This window comes from Pinus tabuliformis, chromosome 5_1 (genome assembly GCF_031772625.1).
Source record: "Pinus tabuliformis cultivar Carrire ecotype Pingquan chromosome 5_1, CPIR1, whole genome shotgun sequence".
Classification (NCBI taxonomy): domain Eukaryota; kingdom Viridiplantae; phylum Streptophyta; class Pinopsida; order Pinales; family Pinaceae; genus Pinus; species Pinus tabuliformis.
Window position 1 is genome coordinate 903,714,699 of NC_142305.1, and position 21,885 is coordinate 903,736,583.

At 38.0% G+C, this 21,885-nt stretch overlaps 1 protein-coding gene across 4 annotated transcripts in view; it reads right to left on the reverse strand.

Annotated features, from left to right (window-relative positions):
* Positions 1 to 21,885, reverse strand: part of LOC149167736 (thioredoxin H4-2-like) — a 283,584-nt gene that overhangs the window by 168,215 nt on the left and 93,484 nt on the right. Inside the window, exon 3 of one of the 4 annotated variants that reach the window (XM_089433117.1) lies at positions 20,289 to 20,757. The exons of the other annotated variants lie outside the window; for them this stretch is intronic. Coding sequence (XP_089289243.1) covers positions 20,603 to 20,757 — 155 coding nt within the window. The 3' untranslated portion in view covers positions 20,289 to 20,602. Of the gene's footprint in view, positions 1 to 20,288; positions 20,758 to 21,885 lie in introns of those variants that run through there. 4 annotated transcript variants of the gene reach the window in all.

The following is a 21,885-nucleotide window of genomic DNA, read 5'->3' on the forward strand; positions in this document are numbered from 1 at the left end:
CTCTAGCCTAGTCTATAAAATTCGATGATAATGTTTCTAGAGCCCAACTAATTATTATAAAATTAAAATCATTACATGAGGAATCCAACATCCTCAAAAAATATATATATATCTAATTAAAGTTTATAAAAGTTTGTTGATGCTCCTGCATCAGAGGAGAAAAACAAGTAGCCTTTAGGTAACAGGGATCAAGAATGATATCCTAGTTCAACAGCAAACAAACTTCCATGGCACTTAGCTCAATCGAAGTAGACTACATGGCAACCAAAGGTACTAGTTGGTTAGGAGTTGGAACCTACATCCCTTTACTATGACAATCAAAGTTGTGTCAAACTTTATGACAATGATGAATCTAGTGTTTCATGACAAGGACGAGCATATACAGATCGTGTATACTTCATACGAGACAAGTTTTAGAATGGAGCAGTGAAGTTCCAATATATTCTCATACATCAGCAGGTAGTTGATATTCTGACCAAGGGCTTGGAACAAAGGAAGTTTGAGGCATTCAAAGACATACTTGGATGGGTGTAGAATTCCTTCCTAGTTAAGAGGGAGTGTTTAGGAATATAGCTTGGATAACAACTTCCACACAAGTTCAATGTGGACATATTGGAAGTCGTTTCAGTTATTTTCAAAAGGTTATTTTTTTGTAATTCACTTTAGCGAAAAAATGAAAAGTCTTATACTTAGCAGTTAAGTCAAATAAAGTGTATTTCATGCATGCTTGACATATACTAGAATTAACCTCAAAAATATACTAGGGTTTTGGTAGATTAAGGTTTCAACTAAAAGGATAAAGACAATTCAAAATAGATGGTTTAGATCCAATTGAACAATTAATAAGGTTGAGTGACTGGGAGGGGCGAGAGAGAGATAGCAGGTCAGCTTAGGAAAGAGGATTAGATGTTCAAGGCAGATATGTACAAATCCATACAATGGTACAGATCCATATAGCCATACAAAAAAGTCATATAGTTGTATAGCTCAGTTCAATGTGATTTGTTGACCATGCAATTCCCAGTTTTAGCAAACTATGGAGGTTTACTTGTAAGTTTTTCAAAAGAATGAAAAGGTGAATTTCAAGGAGAAATTACTTAAATATGAGTGAAACTGTTTTTATGCTTCTGCTATTTAATTTCTAGCTATTGTGATTTTGGTGCTATGGTCTAAATTTAATTTTTGCATTAGTTAAATTCAGTAATTTACTTGTTTAATTGAGATCATAAGGATGGTCGTGATCTAGGCTTGGAATTTTTTCGCATGTTTAATATCAAAAACTTATAATAGGATTTATGTCATCCTTCTCCATCCATGCAATACATGGGCTCTTGGTTTGCTTGTAACATGTAATCAACCATAGAATCAGTGGAATTAATATGCATCCCTCTTGCTTATAACGAATTGATAACAAAGGTTATTAGAGACGAGACACTTTAATTCATATGTTTAGAGGAGTAACATCCAAAGTTCCAAACTTTACAGTTTCACTTATAAAGTGCTTACTTGAGATAATTTGATGGTGTCTCAAGTTAAAGATGCTGAAATATTCTCAGGAACTTTCCCAAAGCCCAACGTTTTTGCTATCTAATTATGATCATCTCTTTTTGTGGTGCGTTACCACAAAATTTGATATGCCTTGGAAAGGGAAACCCTACAAGACAAAGCTAGACAAAGTGCTAACAATGGGGTAGAGACCCAATGTCACCTAAACCAAAACCTCCTGCTCTTTATGGATTTTCACCGAGGGGAGGACTCCCGATAAGGATGAGATCACTTGAAATAAATATGTTATGGATAAGGTGCACGATGATCTCACTAGGACTCATTCAAAGAGAGACACAATCAAAGTTCAAAGCTTCACAAGATGCAATTCGCTCTTTATAAAAAGACTTAGAAAGGAGGGTTCAAGACCTAGGGTTTGATGGTTTTAGGTAATGATTGCAGTTCCAAAGGTCAAGACCAATGGGAAAAGGTTTCCTATAATGGATACAAGCTAAGCCAATGTCATGTCCCCAATTTTTATTTTCTGCATTAGAGGCAATTTTGGAAAGAGGGTGTGATATTCCGACTTAGCAATATTGCTAAGGGAAATATCAATCTTGCCCAATTTTGTCTTATTTCATGTTTGCACTTAGGAGATGTGGATTCAGAGGTCCCACATGAATTTTGGGATTAAGTAGGCGCCCAAAAATTAGGAAGGAAGGGAAATATTGCGGCTCTAGTGGAGCGTGGGAGCCACCCCATGGCGAATTACGACCCACATGTGGAAGACACTCTCACTGAAGTGAAGTTGGTGGGGAAAGTCGAGTTGGGCCCACATGGGCATCTTGGAGGCTCTTTGATAAATAGAGAAAGCGGCACTCATTTTGGGCATTCAATCATCTATTCAAAAATTGCGTCTTTGACATAGCACACTTGAGTTGAAGCCAAGTCTGCAGTGTTGCTTAGCACACGAGTGTCTCCGAGCATAGATCTCAACCCTTACTTCGGTGGATTTCGAATGCCAGCGCAAGGAGGGAGTCCTACCTATACCAATTCGTACCAGCCACAGGTAGTGCGAGTTTGTGGAGATGATTGGCAGCAACATCAAAGGGACTGCACAGTGCTTGGAGGAGGCACGCTTGGAGGTTGAGTCGAAGGAGTTATGGGTTGAAACTTGAGGTGGAGTCGTGGAAGTGTTGTGGAGCCTTTTCCAGATTTTGGTGAAGCAGCATTTGCTAAAGGTTACATCTTCTACCTGTGGAGGAGGGCCAAGCATTTGGGGGTCAATTTTGGAGCGTTAAAACTAGGAAAAACCCTTTTCTGGGTTTTTTTGGGTTTATTAAAGAGAGGCCAAGATTAATTTGGCAGAATTTTCTGGGCAGATTTGAGGGGTCAAACAGGGATCCCAACTCAGCCAACAGCTAGAGGAGCTAGACGAAAATTGGGCCGAAATTCCAAGGTCAATATCTGGCCAATTCCTTCGTGGGTTTTTTTGGGTTATTGGTGGAGAGCTCGGGGTTAATTTCCCGGAATTTTCTGAGCACCTGAGGAGGCCCTAGCAGTAGTGCTTTACAGCCAACAACATATTTTCTAGGCAGTTTCAGTGCAGACCCAGGATAGAGCAGCAGCAAATTTGAGAGGGTTTTCTTATTGCTCATTTGGGCTTAGCTAGCTTGCCTTGAGCAAGCTCGGGTGCACTCTTTCCAACAGCTCATTGTACCCTCTCCTTACTATAATAAAATGGCTCAGCAGCGCAGATTTTGGTGAGATTTCATGGTTTGACTCATGTGTTTGATTTTCGTGGTTTTATATATATATGTTTGCTTTGTTATTTACTATAAACATAACCTAGGAATATTACAAAGGGGACAATTTTGGTTTTGGCGCTTGGGAGAAAAAGGGAAAATTACAGCACTAGTGGAATGTGGAGGCCACAAGGAAGTGAAATTTGACCCAAGGAGGGAACTCGCACTCTTGGAGGAGAGAGAAAAGAAAAGGAAGTGTGAATTAGGGGAGAGAGAGAGAGAGAGTGGGAACCACAAGGGGAGAAGAGACCATCAAATTATAAATAAAGCTTGAGGGCCTCACTTTTGGCATCTTTGGTCATTTTACAATTTCAACATTAGTTCTCTTGAGTTTCTTAGCCATGACAACCATGTTGTTTAGCAAAAGGAATTTCCGAACAGGAATTCCACCTATACCTTCAGTGAAATTCAAGTGTCACCCTAAAGGAGTAAGAAGGAGTCCATCTTAGGGCTTCTCTAGGAGCTACATCACAAACTATTTCCAGCTGGAGAATGCTTCTCTTAGCCTTTAGGGCGCAGAAGGAAATTCGAAGGGGCTAAGAGAAGTTAGCAAATTTTGGAGTTTTGGCGAGAGAATTTGCAGAGATTTATCCATAGGGAGGACGTCGTTTTCCTTGGTGATTTGCACTGCCGAGTGTTGCATTTTGGAGGGCCAAATTTTTCTATTTCAGGGCCTACACAAGGGTTTCCGAATAGCTACTGCATAAAAATTTTGACAAGGAGATTGGGGAGTTTGGGCTAAGGAGAAATAAGGAGGTTTGGAGGAGTGATTTGCAGGGGTTGGAGGATATTTTCCAGGAAATGATTTGGCCTCCTATAGTAGTATTCTTTATACAAGGCGTTTTTCCAGCCAGTTGGAGCCACACGCTCTTCTTGGGGGTCACCGGGGCATGTTGGATTCTGTCCAAACCCTTTTTGGGTTCCTGTGGGTTTGGTGAGAGGAGGCTAGGATTAATTTTACAGAATTTTCTAAGCACTTTTGAGAGTAGAATTCCTAATTCCATTCAGTAGCTAGCAACAGAAATTGTTGAAGGAGGGTGCAGTTTACCCCTAGACCATTTCCACCACTTGGGTCTGTGACAGTTGGTGTGGAGAGCCTACATTTAATTTTGCAGAATTTTTGGAGTATATTTGAGGGTCGAAATCGCAATTCACCTATAGGAACAGTGGCAATAATTTACTCGATCCGCGCAAAGGTTTTTGGTGGAATCATTCCAGCGCTTGGGAAATACAATTCCAACTTGGGTTTTGCTTAGCTTTTTGGAGCAAGCGTAGGTTCCTCTAATCTCATTTATTGTAATCATATTCATCACAATCAATACAATGACTCAAAGTTTTTTCCCATATTTTCGTGTTCAAATGTGTATGTTTATGCATTTCTAAATTTAGTAGTTGTAGTTAGTTCATTTCTTGTGTTATCTAAGGTATTTTTTCCATTTGGAATATTACAATGTCATCAGAACCATGATCTTGGCCAATTGTGGGGTAGCCAACTAGATCATGGATGATTTGGGCATGTATGCATAGTGACGAGTTAAACCATAGACAACCCATGGCTCAAGGAAGATTTAATATGTAGGAATTCTGGGGTGGAATCCGCTGGAACAATGAGAGATTGGCCCAATTGAAGAAAGCGTCGAACCAAATCCATCCTCATCCTTACAGCAAAGACACTAGAGGTGCGCAGGTCGTGGGGGTGTAGCCATCCACACTATGTGGGGAAAGTCGACAGAATCAAGGCGCCAAATCTCCTCAAAAGGAGCAGACAGGACAGGGACAATTAGAAGGTGAGACCAGGGGGCGCTTTTGCTGGTGGAGACCTGGCATGAGTTTGTGGGCACACAGAAGTGTGAGGAGCGTGTCGATGTGTCTTGTGTGACACAGGAGTCACCCTTGTTGGAGATCCCTTTAGTAGCTCCGATTGACACCCTAGAGGAGAGAGTAGAGCATGCACTCAGAGGGCCATCTATTGATGAGGTGTCCAGGGCCATGTCCAAGTTTTCAAGTGGTAGTAGCCCACATCAAATTTTTGAGGCTCCTGGAGACATGTCCAGCAACGAAGTACCGGTAGGAGCAAAGTTATCCAGAGCCAAGGCGAAGTTTCCAGAGCAGAATTCCTAGTTCCAATCAGTAGCCAGCGATAGAAATTGTTGGAGGAGGGCATAGTTTACCGCTGGACCATTTCCACGACTTAGGTCTGTGAGATATTTCTCGATTTTGTTGGAGCTGGTGTGGAGAGCCTACATTTCATTTTGCTCAATTTTTGGAGTAGATTTGTAACGTCCTCACTACAACTTAAATGAATTTTATGCCCTAACCACAACTTAAATCTGACAACTGTAATTTTAAATAGGAACTCATCAATTTGATACATAGAGACATACCTAGCTTCCGAGTTTGAAGTCGATCTCGCATTGTTGTAGCTCCAATTTGCTCTCATTACCAAATGACCAAAACCTCCCTACCAAACTAGGCACAATCTTTGTACCCAACTCCAAAATACTTCCAATTTGAAGTAATTTGGCCCCCGTGCCCAAAAGCTTCAAGAACAACTGCTCAATTTTCCTTACTGTCTATGACATTCTTCCTATTCCCTTCTCTGTCTCCCGTTAAGAACCCCCTTCTGTCCTCCTCCATTCTCTTATAACATCTCCCTTTCACTGCCTTTCCACATAAGGGCTTTGAGTCAGTCACAGGTGGAGCGTACTCCTGTGTCCAGGGTGCTCCTCCTTTTATGTTAGAGGCGGTCATATGTTAGTGGTAGATAGGATTATTCATTTAATACCTCCTTCACCGTTTGAGTGATTTTCCCTTTTTAATATTTAATTTAAAATTTATACGGTTAATTTCTTTGTAGTTCTTTTTATAATTAGTTCCTTTAAGTTAATAATCTAATTTTAGAACATTAAAGATTTATATAATTATTTCATTTTATTCTTATTGCTTTATCTTTATACTTTTTCTTATTTATTCTTTATTCTCTTCTAACCTATTTTACTTATATATATAGAAAATGTAATATATATATAAGTAGAAAATGTAATAGTAAGTAGAAAATGTAATATATATATATATATATATATATATATATATATTACATTTTCTACTTACTATTCTCCTTATAATTCATCTTCCTTATTATCATTTATCTTATTTTCTTAACATTTTATTTGATGTATAATAACAATATATATGCTCTTCTTTTAGTCACTAAAATCCCTTGTAATTATATATATTTTGAATAATATACTAGCAAAATTAAAATGGTGGTATAATCAAGTATTTCATAAATACATTGGTATCTACTTACCACTTAGATAATTAATTCATTACCTTGTACTTGGGTATTTCTCATAATTAGTTAGCACGTATACTAATATCGTGCATGTGATACATGCATATGTAGCTATCATATGCATGTCTCGTATGCATGTTAATATTGCTATGTTCTTGATAATTTGAAGTGGGCCATTACATACACCCCTACTTCACAAAACTTCATCCCGAAGTTATGGTTTATGTAGGGTATCAGTGGTTATTTAGTGATTAATATAATTATGCATGATTTGTACTTTGAACATTTATTGCTTTACAATCTTAATAGTTATACCCTGCCCCTGTCTGGTTCCCGAGCTATTCTAGAATCATCCTGTCCTTCCTAATCTCTTTTGCTCCCATCCTATCCATCATCTACTGGAGTATGCCATAATGTCAGTTATACTAATCTAACCATTCATAGACTCTAACGATGACAGCGTCGACTATATATCTTGATTTCCCAGTAGGCATCTGGAAGTCATCATCACGTCTAGGGGAGTGTGACTCACACAATCCTCCCATGACTCCAGGGTTTGGATAATAAACAGTGGGTAATACCTCCACCCCTCCTAGTGGGACCAAGGTCAACACCCTATCACAGAGCTTTATTGAGCCTTAATTGTTCTTGGAGCTTTTGTCATCATGTGGTCATTTGGTAATGATGTTATCTGCAATGTAAATACTTTTCCATACATTATAACATATGCATCAATATATTCAAAACAATTCATATCTAAATAACCGTTTACGTGTAATTCATATATGTTGTTGTCTATGATATAACTTACTTGGCCATGTCCAGTCCACATATCATTAAGCTAGCTTTCATATTAAAATGTAGTCATCATTTTATTTCTATCTCATCAATTGTGTCAATATGCAGAAATGAAACCAAATTATAGATGTCTTCATCCATAACATAATTTATGATTTAGATTTCATAGAAACATTAATCAAATACTAAACTTCATTTTGGTATCCATATTCTAGCAATAGCAATGTTAATTAAATAACATTTCATATTGGTATCCACGTACTAGCAGAGTTAAGCAAATAACATATACCATGTACCAACAGAGTTAAGTAAATAATGTATTTCTTATAGGTATCTATGTATCAGCAAAATAAAATAAAATCCATTTTTATATGTGATAATCCAAAATAATAGTTTGAAGTATCAAACTTAAAAATAAAGTAAATATATACAAAATAAGGTTTTAAATTCCTCAAAGTCAACACAAGTTGGAGTATTTTTAACATATGATCTCTGTATCTTCCCAGGTAGCTGATCCAGGGCTCTACTTGTCCCACTCAAGGTTACTTGGGAGCGAGAGCGAAAACGGGGAGCGGGAGCGACATTTTTAGAAGCTCCCAATTTGGGAGCGATTCCTGGAGCGTTCTTTATATAATATATATATATATATTTTTTATTTTTTATATTTTGATGCATATATGTCAACAAAAGCATGTAGAATGATGAATTAAATATGAAAAACATAGACTAAACCATAAAACAACAATCATCTAAAAGTTATAATCTTCATCAACCACGTCCACAAGTTAGTAACATACAACATATTGAGTCTCATGATTCATCAATCTTAAAGTTTCAAGCTTTCAAAATTCAATATATAACATTTATCATCATTGATCACCAAAGTTGTACTTGTAAACTAAGTGTAACCATTACAACAAATAATTTAATAATATCTAACATGAAATGAAATGTTATAAAATGAAATGAAATGAAACAACTTTCAACTTTCACGAAGCATCATATTCATAATTCATTACTAATGAGTTATAATTGCCAACTTCAAACTTAAATTGTCATATATTGTTTACACAAAATATCATAATAAATATGAAAGAGTCGATAGTTATAAAAACTACTACAAACTAGAAAAGACAAGTAAATCTATTATCTATTGCTAATGCTTGGGCCTCTTGCCGCCACAAGAAATGTCTAATTTTTTAGTCTTGTTGGAAAATCAGGATCTTTGTCATTAATATCACCCTCTAAGCATTAATATCCAGAGGCATCTTTGTCATTACCTCTAGATCTGTATAGGGATCTTTGTCATTAATATCACCCTCTAAGCATTAACATAAGATAGAAAAAGCATAGCATGTCAAGTCAAGATTTTGTTTGAGTGATGTGTACATTTTTAGGAGGGTCATGATAGAGGAGTTCGACAACCAATGTCACTAACATCAAGGTACATAGAGGGATTGGTGCTCTTGATTAAATACAAGTTCCATACCCTAATACATGACAACATCCAATGGAAACATTGTAATCCCCCCAATCCTGAAATCCTGAAAAACTGATAAGTTTGCTGGATTTTGAATGAAATCTAAAATTCTACTTTCTCCATATGAAATCCACTGAGGTCGGAACCACTCTCAAACATCCTGAGTCATTTCATGGTAATGTTAAAAATTTAAGTAAAATGATGAAAATGAAGATTAAAGAGAATGTCACTTTTACTTTGTGCTGCTATGCTGATCCTGATCCCTCAAAACTCCACAACAGTTGCACTCTCCCTCCAACAAGAGTTGCCACTGAATCAATTGAAAGACGATGAAGCACCAACTGAGGACTTGAATGATCCTCACTCCAATATCCTTGAAGCTCTATGAAACTCTTGGATGAAGTGTCCTCAAAGATAGTTGGATTTTCGTCCAACACTCAACAGCATACCTAATGGTTTCCATCCTAGGGCTAGAGAAGTTGGGAACTAGGTTCTCCAAACCTCACCAATAGAAAATATCAACAATCCAAGATGTCTTCTAATGGCCTCCTGCTCCTCTTTTTATAGATTTGATGCACGCTTCTAGAAGCTCCTATTTTATTATTATTTTAATCATTGAGCACATTTCACGAGATTAAAATATCTTTTTAATGTCAGAAAATGGTAAATTGGCCACCATACTCTCTCCGACCACTGGAGGTCACTTCTTAGGATCCCATCTTGTAGAATTTCTCTTTCGAGTTCCAACAAGCTATTACGCTGAGGTGTTCCATCAATTAATCTTCCCGGAATGCCACCTCGAGCATAACTAATTAAGTTAGGCCCCATAATAATGCTATTTTTTAAAAGTCGTCGAAATGCAACGGAACGAAGGCAAATTGTGTGGATGATGGAATATGCCAAGCGAATGCCATTGAATCCCAAAGAAACTCCTCAAAACCCCATAAAGCCCCTCAAGAAGCTCCTGGGCCCGCTGAGGGAGTAAACCTGCTCCTGTGACCTAATTGCTTCCAACCATGGAAGTCCATCCCAACCACGCCATAAGGGAAACCAAAAAAAGGAGCATGACAACAGGCCTCTTGAGGGCATACGTTGGGCTCCTACAATGCCAAACTAAGTGTTGAGGGCTCCAAATCAAGGTCTAGGGTTTGGCCCCTAGACTTCCATGCAAATCATCCTATGGACCCTAGTTTTGGGTTTGGTGGTGGAAAAGCCTAGTTTTGCTCCAACATTAAGGCCTCTGAGGATGGTGCTCGCCCTTCCATGTCTCAAAGGGTGAGACAAACCTCATCTGGGCCTCGGATTAGCTACCAAACCATGTGATCATTGTTACGCCGGTTGGGGCATGTTGGTCCATGTGCATCATCTCGTGAATAATATGAGGCAAAGTGCAAGCCTGTTGAGGTGCTAAGGGTGCCCATGGATATGAATGATGCTCTACAAGTGACAGGGGTCCCATGGCTTTCAACAATTCACTTGTAGGGTGTGGGCTTGGGCCCCCGTTAAATTGCCTAAACCATGATGAAAACCACCTACCAATCACACACAATATCTAGTGTTGTATCTTCACCATCAGGTACAATAATCATTAGTACATCTAAGTGGATCAAGCTTGTCAATCAAGCGCAGAATGACACTTCATTCAAGGCTTCCCTTCCAAATTTGAGGCTTTGATCACATTGTAGTGTTACCTCCCTAAGCAAGAGTTGCTAATGGACAACCCTATTAAGTATTCCTAGCCCCTAAGGGGAAAGATAGGTCCCTTGTACATCCTTCGATCAATAGGTGTCATGTGAATAATGATGGAACAGAGAGGAAAAGGGGTCTTAGGGTCAAATGTTATGGTCAAAGGGGTAGCCATGATGAGGAATTCCACATTCTAGGCATACAGGCGTGAGGAGGAAGCAATCATGGATGCATGAGCTACCCCGACCTTTATTTTTCCACCACTCTTATTGTCTTTTACTTTTTCTTGATTTTTCTTTGTATTACTGCTCAAAGCTCTGGAAAAAGACAACATGCTTTGAATGATGTGTAGCAATGGTTACCCCCTTAGTGGTGGGGAATTTCATCACCCACTTGGGGTTGGGACACGCAAAGGTTCCTTTCCATGATGTGGTAGGGCAACATTGGCCCCAAGAACTGGGCGATGGCCATAATGATAAGTGGTAGAGCTCATGCTTGGATTTTTCCCACATGCTAATGTTAATGTCCCAGCCATCTTTTGCATTTTATAATTTTCTTTCTTTGTTTCTTGCTTGTGGCCATGATATGCTCTTTCCTTTTTCTTTTAGCTACATCAACCTCTTGGGACAAAATTTCCAAGCCGACCTAGATATGCGAAAAAGGGAGAAGGGGTGTGCTAAATCCTAGTGGACTCGGAGATAAGAGGTGGAGTATAGCTCATAATGTACAGAGGAAAGTGATAAGTATGGAATAGGGAAAACGGGACCACATTATCTCAATCAGGGTTTCCCAAGTAGTGTCCTTCCTAAAGCAATGGACAATTAGGGGAGGTCCCATTGGACTACGATTGAAGATTAACCCCCCATTTAAGGTGAGGGAACAAGACCACAATCAAAACCCTTCCATATTCCAAGTCACCTCATAATCCATGCCAAATGCCCAAACGAAAAACAAGCATAAGCACTCGATTGCATAATGAATAAAGTACCTTTTAGGTCAGATTGCCCACCTTCCAACATTTACTCTTGACAAATGGGCGAGGAAACATACAACTGATGCAAGTGGCAGAGATAAGAATGGCAGGCATCACATTAGCTACTCGGTGGTTGTCAAGGGCTACTGGCTACCAACTAGAAAAGATGACTAAGAGAAAAAATATCTTATGGGATCACCCACTTTTGGTGGGTGACATGGTGTAAGCAATTGCTTTACCACCTTACAACCAACATATTGTGGCAAGTTGTTCAACCTAGTTTATTTACATGTCTAATGCTTGGAATGATAAAGAAGGCATTGGATCCTCTCCTCCTACTTAGGTATGTATTTAAAATAAAATGCATAGTTCCTTTTCTAGAATAAATCAGCCAAAGGTGAGAAAATGGATCTAATCATATTAAATACAGAATTCTGAATCTTATAGTTCTATTGAAATGATGTAATCTGCTCTAGTGTCATTAGAGTTTGACTTGCTTGTGCCTTTTCAATTGCTAATTTGTTGTCCCAAAACTTTTGAGACAACAAGTAGAACAAGTTATTGGCAAGAGCTAATGCACTCACTAAAAGGGCTAGTTGTTAAGCCTATGTTTCTATTGTTTATGCTAGATTTCAATGGAACTCTATGATAATCATGGCTTTGTATGTTGATGATACACTTTTAATTATTAATAATCATACACTGTTGAATCAAGTAAATATTATGTAGTCCATTGAATTAGATATGGTATAGTATAGGAAAATCTATTATTGTCTTAGCAAGAAGATATGCAATGACATGGCAATATTAATGACTCATTTAAGCCAAAAGAAGCTCCTTGAAATAATATCCTAAATAAGTTTGAGAAGAAGAGGTGCAAGCGATCAATACCCCAATATAGGAAACTCCTAACTAGCAAAAGAGATGCACCCTCAAATACATCAAGGGACTAAAAATATGAACTAGGTACCTTCGAAGAGTGCTTTAGAGTGTTGTGTTAGAGTTAGGATTAGACTACCAACACAAGGGTTTCCAGGCAAGGGAGCCTCAATTGGTTTGGAGTTTAATACTCGGATTTTGGGAGAAAACCAAAAAAACTTGGAGAAGGGGAAGTAAACAAGGAAAAGAGATAAGGGTGGCCCACTGAGTCGATTAGAAACTTAAATGTTTACTAACATACAATGGGTAATTTAGGGTCAATATGTGAGTTACATTAGACAAATAATTAATTACAACAACAAATAAATAACTAGAAAATTAGCAAAGGAAATAAGATAATTCAAGGTATATTAGCCTCTCTCCTTAAGTTTTCTAATGAAACTGGTTGCAAAAAAAGTAGAGATTGAAATGAAAACAAATGCAAACTAACTACCCCTCTTGTGAAATAAATGAAATTTACAAAGAGCAATCAACAAGTTCATTACTCAATTGACTTCGATGTGTGTTAAGTTGTTAGCCCCCCGATTTGCATGTGCAATTGGAGGGTTAAGAGCCAACTAGCTTTCATCAAGCCCGTATTCAATGATAGGGAAATTAAGTTTCATAAATATCAAAGTCCATTTCAAAGGTAGATACATAATCACCAGTTTGGGAAAATTGCTATTTTTGGCAATTTTCCTACTTCCTAAGAGCCTGAGTTTGAACGACCACATGTCAAAGGTGATCACATATTTGGGATCCTTGCGAGCCCACAATGTTGATGTGTACTTTTCCTGGTACCGTGTGAGACACTACTATTTTTAGTACTTATGGTTTCAAAGATCATATGACAATGTTGAGCATATAATTGGATTCCTTGTAGCAAACTGAATCTGGTGAGCCCAATTTCATTAATACGTGCAATTTTAATATTTTTCGCAGTGCTTATTTTTAGGCATGCCATATTTGGTAGTGATCTTCCAGCAACTCCCTTCACTTTCCGTCTTTCATACTTCTGTTGGAATTTCAAGCACCATGTCACTATGTCCTTATAATCTCAATCAAACAAGTAGATTGCTTAATTTAATTAATTCTGAAATTAAATTTCAAATCGTAGCATTAATTACACAATAGCTAGAAATTAATTTAGTAAAAGCATAAACATTAATTTCAAACATACACAAGTAATTACTCTTTCAAATCAGTGTTTCATTCCTTCAAAAAAAACGAACGAGGAAACCTCCACACGCTACTCAAAAAATAGCACTACACAAATACTAAAAACACCCAAAACTGAGCTTGTATAGTCTGCTAAGAAAAACTAGAAACAATTTTTAAAAATTTGTATGAACTTGGGGATAGCTTGTATGGACCTGTCCATATGATTGTACGAATCTATCTGTGCGACTATATAGACCAGTGTTCACAATATCGCCGATATTCGCGAACATCGCAATATTTTCGGGCAGACAAGATATCGCCGAGGAAATATCACGATATTTTGTCTCCCCTAAATATCGCGATATTTCCGAAATATCGACGATATTTCAGGAAAATATCGCTCTACGATGCAAAATATCGCCCAGTCACAGCAAAAAATTGCTGTCGCGGCTAGAAAATGCCGATTTTGTTTTTTTTTTCATTCATTTTCATTTCTAATTGCTAGAGAAGGAAGGGGAGAGCTATGTGCTTGCTGCCAAGGAGGATTTGAGTGTTGAATAGCCATTATTGCCACCAACAATGAAGATTTTGTTGATCTAAGATTGAAGAACAGTGAGACAATTTTATTTCTTCCATTAACAGGTATGTTCAAATAAACCCCTATGTCAATGATTTTTTGATAGTTTTAGGATTATTCTTGCCTGCCTATTTGCCTACAAACATTTTGCTTGTTTTTTTTTTCCATTTGCTATGATTTTCATGCCCATGAGCAAATGCAAGGGTTTTCTCCATATTTGGACAGCGAACTCCATTTTTTTTTAACTTTCAAATGCACCCTCTTATTGTCATTTATGGTTTTTCATTGAATTCACATTGCAAATAATGTAGCAAAAAAATTATTTTGTAAAATGAGGTGGTTATTAAAAAATTGGTGCCCTAGGTTTGAGTTAGCTCACTACAAAATTCAAATATGCCAAAAGCCTTGGACCCAATTTGAGAGTATGGGGAGCCTTATGGTGGGACAAATCGGGCATATCTTGCATGCAAATCGTGTGGGACCAGGAAGACAGGAGGGGTTACACGATTGAAATACCATCTGGCTAGACTCACTGGACATGATGTTGGGATTTGTATAGTTTCTAGTCTGGAGCTTATACAAAAAGCTCTCGAGGCAATTGATGAAAAAGACAGAAAGAAACAAGGCTGAACGTGCAGGTAGATCTTTCGGGATATCTTCTCCTGATTTTGATGCTGAGGGTAGTGGGAGGGGCTCCACAGCATCACCTGCTATTGCTAGTGCGAGGTCATCATTTTTTGTTCCACAAACAGGACATGGATCACAACCTGGCATAAAATCACTTGTTAAAAAAAAGGAGAAGCAAGAAGCAGATAGAGTCATGGGGAGGTGTCTTTTCTGGAGCGACTTACCTCTCAGCATCACCAAAACCAATCCATTTTGGCAGCCAATGTGTGATGCTATTGCTGTTGTGGGCCCAGGGTACAAAAGTGCTACATATGAGGAGTTGCGGGGGCCAATTCTTCAAGCAGAAAAGTAGGACATCAACTCTAGATTGGCGGAGTTGAAAAAAACATGGGAAGTTACTGGATGCACAGTGATGTCTGATGGTTGGACAGATAGGAAGGGTAGGACCCTTCTAAATTTCTTGGTACATTGTCCTAAAGGTACCATGTTTATTAAATCAGTGGATGCATCAGAACATATCAAAGATGCAGCAACGATATGTGAGTTGTTAGATGGGTTCATTCGGGAGATTGGTGTGCAGAATGTGGTGCAAGTCATAACAAACAATGCAGCTAATTATGTGTCTGTTGGCAAGATGCTTATGGAGAGGCGTCGCACATTGTTTTGGTCTCCGTGTGCAGCACATTGTCTCGATTTGTTGCTTGAGGATATGGGGAAACTCTCCTTCATCAAGGAGGCAGTTGATATGGCTAGGAGCGTCCCCAAGTTTATTTATAACCATGCTTTTGTTCTTAGCCTCATGAGGAAATTCACTAGAAACAAGGAGTTGCGGCATCCTGCGATCACACGTTTTGCCACAAACTTTATTACTCTTCAGTGTTTACTTCGATGTTAGTTTGAGTTGAGGCAAATGTTTGTGTTTGATGACTGGCGTAATTGTAGATACAGCAGGAGACAGGGCGGGAAAAACATTGCAAAAATGGTGTACTCTGAGACATTTTGGCGTGGAGTAGAAGAAGCATGCTCAGTTAGTGAACCTATTGTAAAGGTTGTCAAATTGGTAGATGGGAGAAGCCTGCAATGGCTTATTTGTATGAGGCCATGGATACGGCCAAGGAGGACATTCGTTCTTATTATGCAAACAAGGGTTCTGTTGGCCTTGATAGGCATATGATGTTGTGGGATGTGATTGATAGTCGATGGACAGGGATGCTTCATTGACCCATTCATACAACAACGCTCTTCCTCAACCCCGCATTTTCATACAAATGCGGATTTGATTTTGATGGCGAGGTGATGGAAGGGCTCCATTCCTATATTCATAGGATGGTACTTGATCCTAAGCTTCGTAGAAAAATCAATTGCGAGATACAGTTTTATCGAGATTGTGTTGGCCTATTTGGCTTTGATGATGCTATTAGGGAAGGGACCCTCCTCATGCCACGTAAGTGACAAGTCATCACTCATTAGAAATTAAAATTTACAATTTAGAATTTCCTTACTTATAATTCTATTTTTTTTAAATTCAATTATGTAACTTTTATTTGAAAGTTTAATTATGTTTTAAGTTTTTGAATTTTTTATTTCTTTATTTTGTTGTAGATATTTGGTGGCGAAGCTATGGTGCAAGGGCACCAAATTTGCAGAAATTGGCCATAAGAATCTTGAGTCAAACATGTAGCTCTTCAGGGTGTGAGCGCAATTGGAGTGTATTTGAGAAAATACATGCAAAAAAGCACAATAAATATAACTTTGAGCTCCAGCCTTTAGTTGAGCAATTACACTTATTGTAATTTTTAATTTTTAATTTATGACCTTCAAGTGTCAAGAGTCAAGAGTCAAGACTCATTAGTTTTTTTGACACTCTTACAGGTTGGAGTTCGCACGCCTCAATGATTTAGTGTATGTGCATTACAACATCCGACTTCGAGCGAGGCAAATAGAAGCACCAATGGATCCAGATGTGATCCAAAATGGATCCAAGAAACCCTCTATGTCTTCAAAAATCAAAACTATCGCCAAAGGATGAACCTTTAAAAATGGCAGATTACACTATCAAGAGCGAAAAAAACAAGGAAACAGTGAAAAACAGGTCTATCGGAGGCTTAGATAGTGATGCACAGGCGCTGTCGATCTAGCCGATAAACGGTCTAGATCCGATCAGCGTATCGCAATCGGCGGAGGCTATCGGAGGCTACCACACAAATATTGTGACAACAATCAGCACGGTCAACGAGGACCGTCAATCAAGCACGCAGATCAACGACCCAGGTTAACTCGCGCTGATCGCGTCGAAGAAACACAAAGGGGAAGGCTTATGGAAGACCGAAGACCGTGCGACTTACGATTGCGATATCGCAATATCGCATCAGAGCAACACCACGGAACAAGGCCGATACATACACGACTTGCGATATATATATCCGGACCCGATAGAACTTATAGATTTGAGTATATAACATTTCAGGTCCCATCGGAGCAACACCACGGAATAGGGCCGATACATACACGACTTGCAATATATATATCCGAACCCGATGGAACTTATAGATTCGAGTATATAACATTTCAGGTCCGATATGAGCCATTTCGTGGGATTTTCGGTGTTTTAATGTATTTTTATAAATACAAAGGGAAACGCGGCACAAGGGCATTGCGACTTGCGATAGCGATTACAAGCGGACCCGATAGGAGTATAGGGTGGATTTAGGGATATTTGAAGTCCGATAAACAACTGTTTGGCGAGTTTTCCCATGTTTTTAGTGTATTTCTCTGTGTAAACAGAGAACACTATTTTTGAGGATTTCAAAGGCCCGATGGTCCCTTCCATTGCAGAACAGGTGGCCACCTCCCCTGAAGACGTTATGCCATGATTGCTAATGCTCACAAGGGGATTTGAGCGAACAGAGGCCAGGGGCCAGAGAGCCCGAGAAGGCGAAACGAACAGACAATGCCAATTGGCTTTAAAGCCACAGACTAACAGAGACAGAGGGGAGGCAGTGTTGAGACAGAGAGAAGACGGAGACAGCGAGTGATAGAAAGAGTCTGTGTACTCAGAAAGGCTTGAGGCATTCAAGCAAAACTCCTGTTGTTTTGTATCTGTTGTGTTAAGACTCGATTTGAGCTCACACTGTGTAAAACCCTGCTCTTGAAGACATAATAGAGAGGTCACCACTGAAGGCTGGACCAGGAGATGTAGCCCAGGAGTTTTGGGTGAACTCCATATTAAATTTGTTGTGTTATGTGTGTTTGTCTATTATGTTCTTGAACTGCTTCCTTGTCTATGTTATTCGCAATCTTATCGATCCATTGCACTAAGTAATATAGGCAAATCCATGCACATGAGTCTGTAATACCTTAAAAGTAATCTACGATCTTCATTTTCAAATCAAGATGCCATTTCCTTAGACAATATTGATGCATTGTCTCAATGGAGGGTGGAGTCTGAGGAGCCCATCTTGGAGGAGTCACCTTCATGGTTAGAGCCAAATGATCCATTAGAACAGGGGCAGAAAGAGGACTCGGAGGAGGAGCAGCGCTCGGAGGAGGAGCAGCGCTCGGAGGAGGAGCAGGACGAGGAGGAGGAGGAGGACACTGTGGGAGCATCAGCATCAACACCATCTGCTATAGATATAGGAGAGCACAGCTCCATACCTAGCACTCATTATTTGACATTAGGTGCAGAGGTAGGGCCAGGGCCTTCTACTACTAGGGGCAGGCTTGGCAAACAGCCCATCATGTTTTCTCGTAAAAGGGGGAGAGGGTAGTGATTTCAGATAGATAGCTGCTATTTTTATTTGTTTTGCTACATATAACTCATGATGATGAGATACTTTTATATATGTGATGTTATTTTGTATTGGTTCTCCACATTTGAAACCTTGAATGGACAATTATCAATTTATCAAGGATCAACAGGATTTGGTATCGCCTTTGATGTATCATTTCTATTTGACATCATATATATCAGTGCTTTCTTCATATTTATGTTCCAATGTGTTTATTTCATGTTGGTATTGCGTTATATGTTTAAAAATCAGAAAAAATGAATATATTATGCATTTTTATGCTTGTCGATATTTGCCAATATTTTGCCGATATTTTCGCCGATATTGCCGATAAGATGTTTTCTGGATCCTTGCCGATATTTTTCCAATACCGATATTTTCAACATTGGTATAGACCATTGTCTCAAATTGCATGCTACCTGTTGTCACACAGATTGTCACGACAACGCTCAGACCGGGGGTTGTCACCCTGATCCCCGATCTCTCCGTTTAAGCCTGTCTCCCGCGGCTAAGGGGGGTAGACCCTATGGGAAAATGGATGACCAACTGAGGACCAGTTGGGTTGGGAGACACGAGGGGGAACAAGCACTTAATTGATTTTACTAAGTTAATAGACCAGTGCCTTATAGAGTTAATGACTGAATGATTATTTACCAAATGCTTGCAGAAATATGAGCTCATTAACAATCAAATAACTCAAACAAAAGTTAACCTTTTGCCAAATGCGAGATAATCGATAAATGCTCAATGGCTCAACAATACTCTAGCAAATAAAATTCGAAAAATTAAGTGCTTTAAATAACCACGTAATTTTAAATGCTAACCAGAGATCACATTCATATAGCTAATCTTTAAATGATCATTCAAGCATGTTTAACCACATGAAAATGATAAACATTAATCCCACATCAAAATTTTAGCAGAAAAAGATATATCGCAAAAATGACAACCCCTTGAGCCAACGCTGAATCCAAATTTTTTTATATTTCTTTTTTATTATTATTATTTTTTATAAGAATTCAGAAATTTAAAACAAAACAAAACTTTAAATCCTAACAAAGTTAAAATCTAATCTTCAAAAAAAAAGAAAAGATTTAAATGATTTTTCTTTTTTTGGAAATGTTTATTGAAATTTTTATTTTTTATTTTTATATATTGTTATTTTTTATAAAGTCTTACATTCAAATTAAAACAAAACAAACTAAAATGAAATAATGCTAAGCTAAAAATTATTCTAAACTAAAACTCAATAAAACGAATCTAACTCTAATCTTAAAAAAAAAAAAAAAAACTAGTCTATATGCACAATATATTAAATCTACAAAAAGAACTTTAAGTCGAAAACCTGAACGCAGAAAACCCTTTTTTTTTAATTTTGTTATTTTTTTTAAATTATTTTGGTTTTATTTCTAAAAAAAAAATCAAAATAGAACAAAAACTGGAAGCTAAACTCTAAAATTTTATTTTTATTTTTTGATTTTTTTTTTATAAAACTAAAATCAAAACTAAAACTTAAAAAAAAAAAGAAAAAAAAAAGAAATGAGACGGAACTTTTAAATTTCTAAACTATAAAGAAAAGAATCAATTCTAAAAAACTTTAGCCTAACTTAAACCAACGAATATGCATCCCATAAATAAAATAACTTACCTACGTTAATCCTATGAAATCAAAACATACCAGAATCGAAACGCTTGTTTATTTGCACAAGTTTGACGTGAGCAGCACGCCGTGGATTTGGATGTTTGCTGTACGAAGCTCGATGGCCAGTGAATGGATAGCGTGAAGATGGTTGAGCAGAGCAAATGAAATACGTGGAGTAATGGTTTGATGCACAGCGCAGATTGTTAGAGGGGCAGCGTGAAGCTATCATGGAGATGGCTGAGGATGGATGCCGGTATCCAAAGGCTGCAACAGCAGCGAATGGAAGGCTAAATCTGTGTGGAAGATAAAGGGATGCGTGGTCCTGACCGAGAAGACTGGGCTAGCAGCTGCAGATTTAATTTGCAGCTTAGATCGTGAAAAGGAGAAGTCGATAATGGCTGAGAGATCCGCTGGACGTGTGGAGAAAAGGCAGCGATTTGAGGATTTGTTGAATGATGAGAGGACGCAGAGACTGTTTGTAGATATGGCAGCGTACAGGATGCGTTGGAAATTGATGGCAACCTGTTGCAAGCCCAGAGCAACACATAAGAAAAATTTCGAACAAAATTTCTGTAGATAATGAAAACCCCAGTGGGCAGATAGCTGACCCTCTTCAAATAGATTGAATACCTGCACCTGTAACCTGAAATCAATAAAAAAAAAGCAACCAAAAACTAAAAACGTAAATAAAAATACATGAACCAGCTAAATTTTTTCTTTTTTTTTACAGCGTTGTGACTCTACAAAAGCCAGATCTATTAATAATCAACAGTGATATTATCAAAAACTCCAGATTTACTATGAAATACTTCAGAAATCTCTCATGCAATTCAGAAAACAAACTTAAATGATAAACCCACGATCGAAACTAGTTGGGCTCTACAAGAGAATGCTTGCGGGAGTTGGCTAGTTCAGCCGAGAACTTCCCCAAACGCCCACTGATCTTCTCAATAAGGGTTTCCTGCACAGCTCACTTCAACCATCAATAAAGAGGGAAAAAACAATACTAGATTCCAGATACAATGGAGATACCTGCCATTATTTCAGAAATCTTATTACCATTCAAACCCTAGTAAGTGAACAAGATACCTGTGTTCAGCAATACTCTACACCAAGCTATCACTAATGGCTGAGAAATAAAAAAACATGCAGAAAATAAACAGCTCACAGCACTTCAGGAGAGTAACACCAGCAAGATTTCAACCCCAAAGTCTTTCTTTATTAGCACCAGAAAAAAGTTACAAGAGAGCTCTCTTCAGCACAAGACTCACAGATCGAATGATCTCAAATGACCCCTAGCACCCTATTTAAAGGAAAAATTCCCAACGGCTAGTTCGAGTGATCCATGTCAAAATGATCTCAACCGTCGATGAGGATCAAGATATCTCTTAATCTCATCCGTCGAATTTTTAATGCATTAAAAAATTGAAATTCTGCATTTATTTACTTAAAAATATTATTATTTTATATATTTTTTTTTTTATTTTTTTTTATATCTTTTATATATATATTCTTTTTTATTGTTTTTTATCTTTTCAATTTTTTAATTTTTAATTTTTAATTTATTTTTAAATGGATCCTCGAACTTAGCCTTTGGAAAAATCACCTAGGACCTAGGACTTAGGACTTATGAGGGGATTAAAACATTTT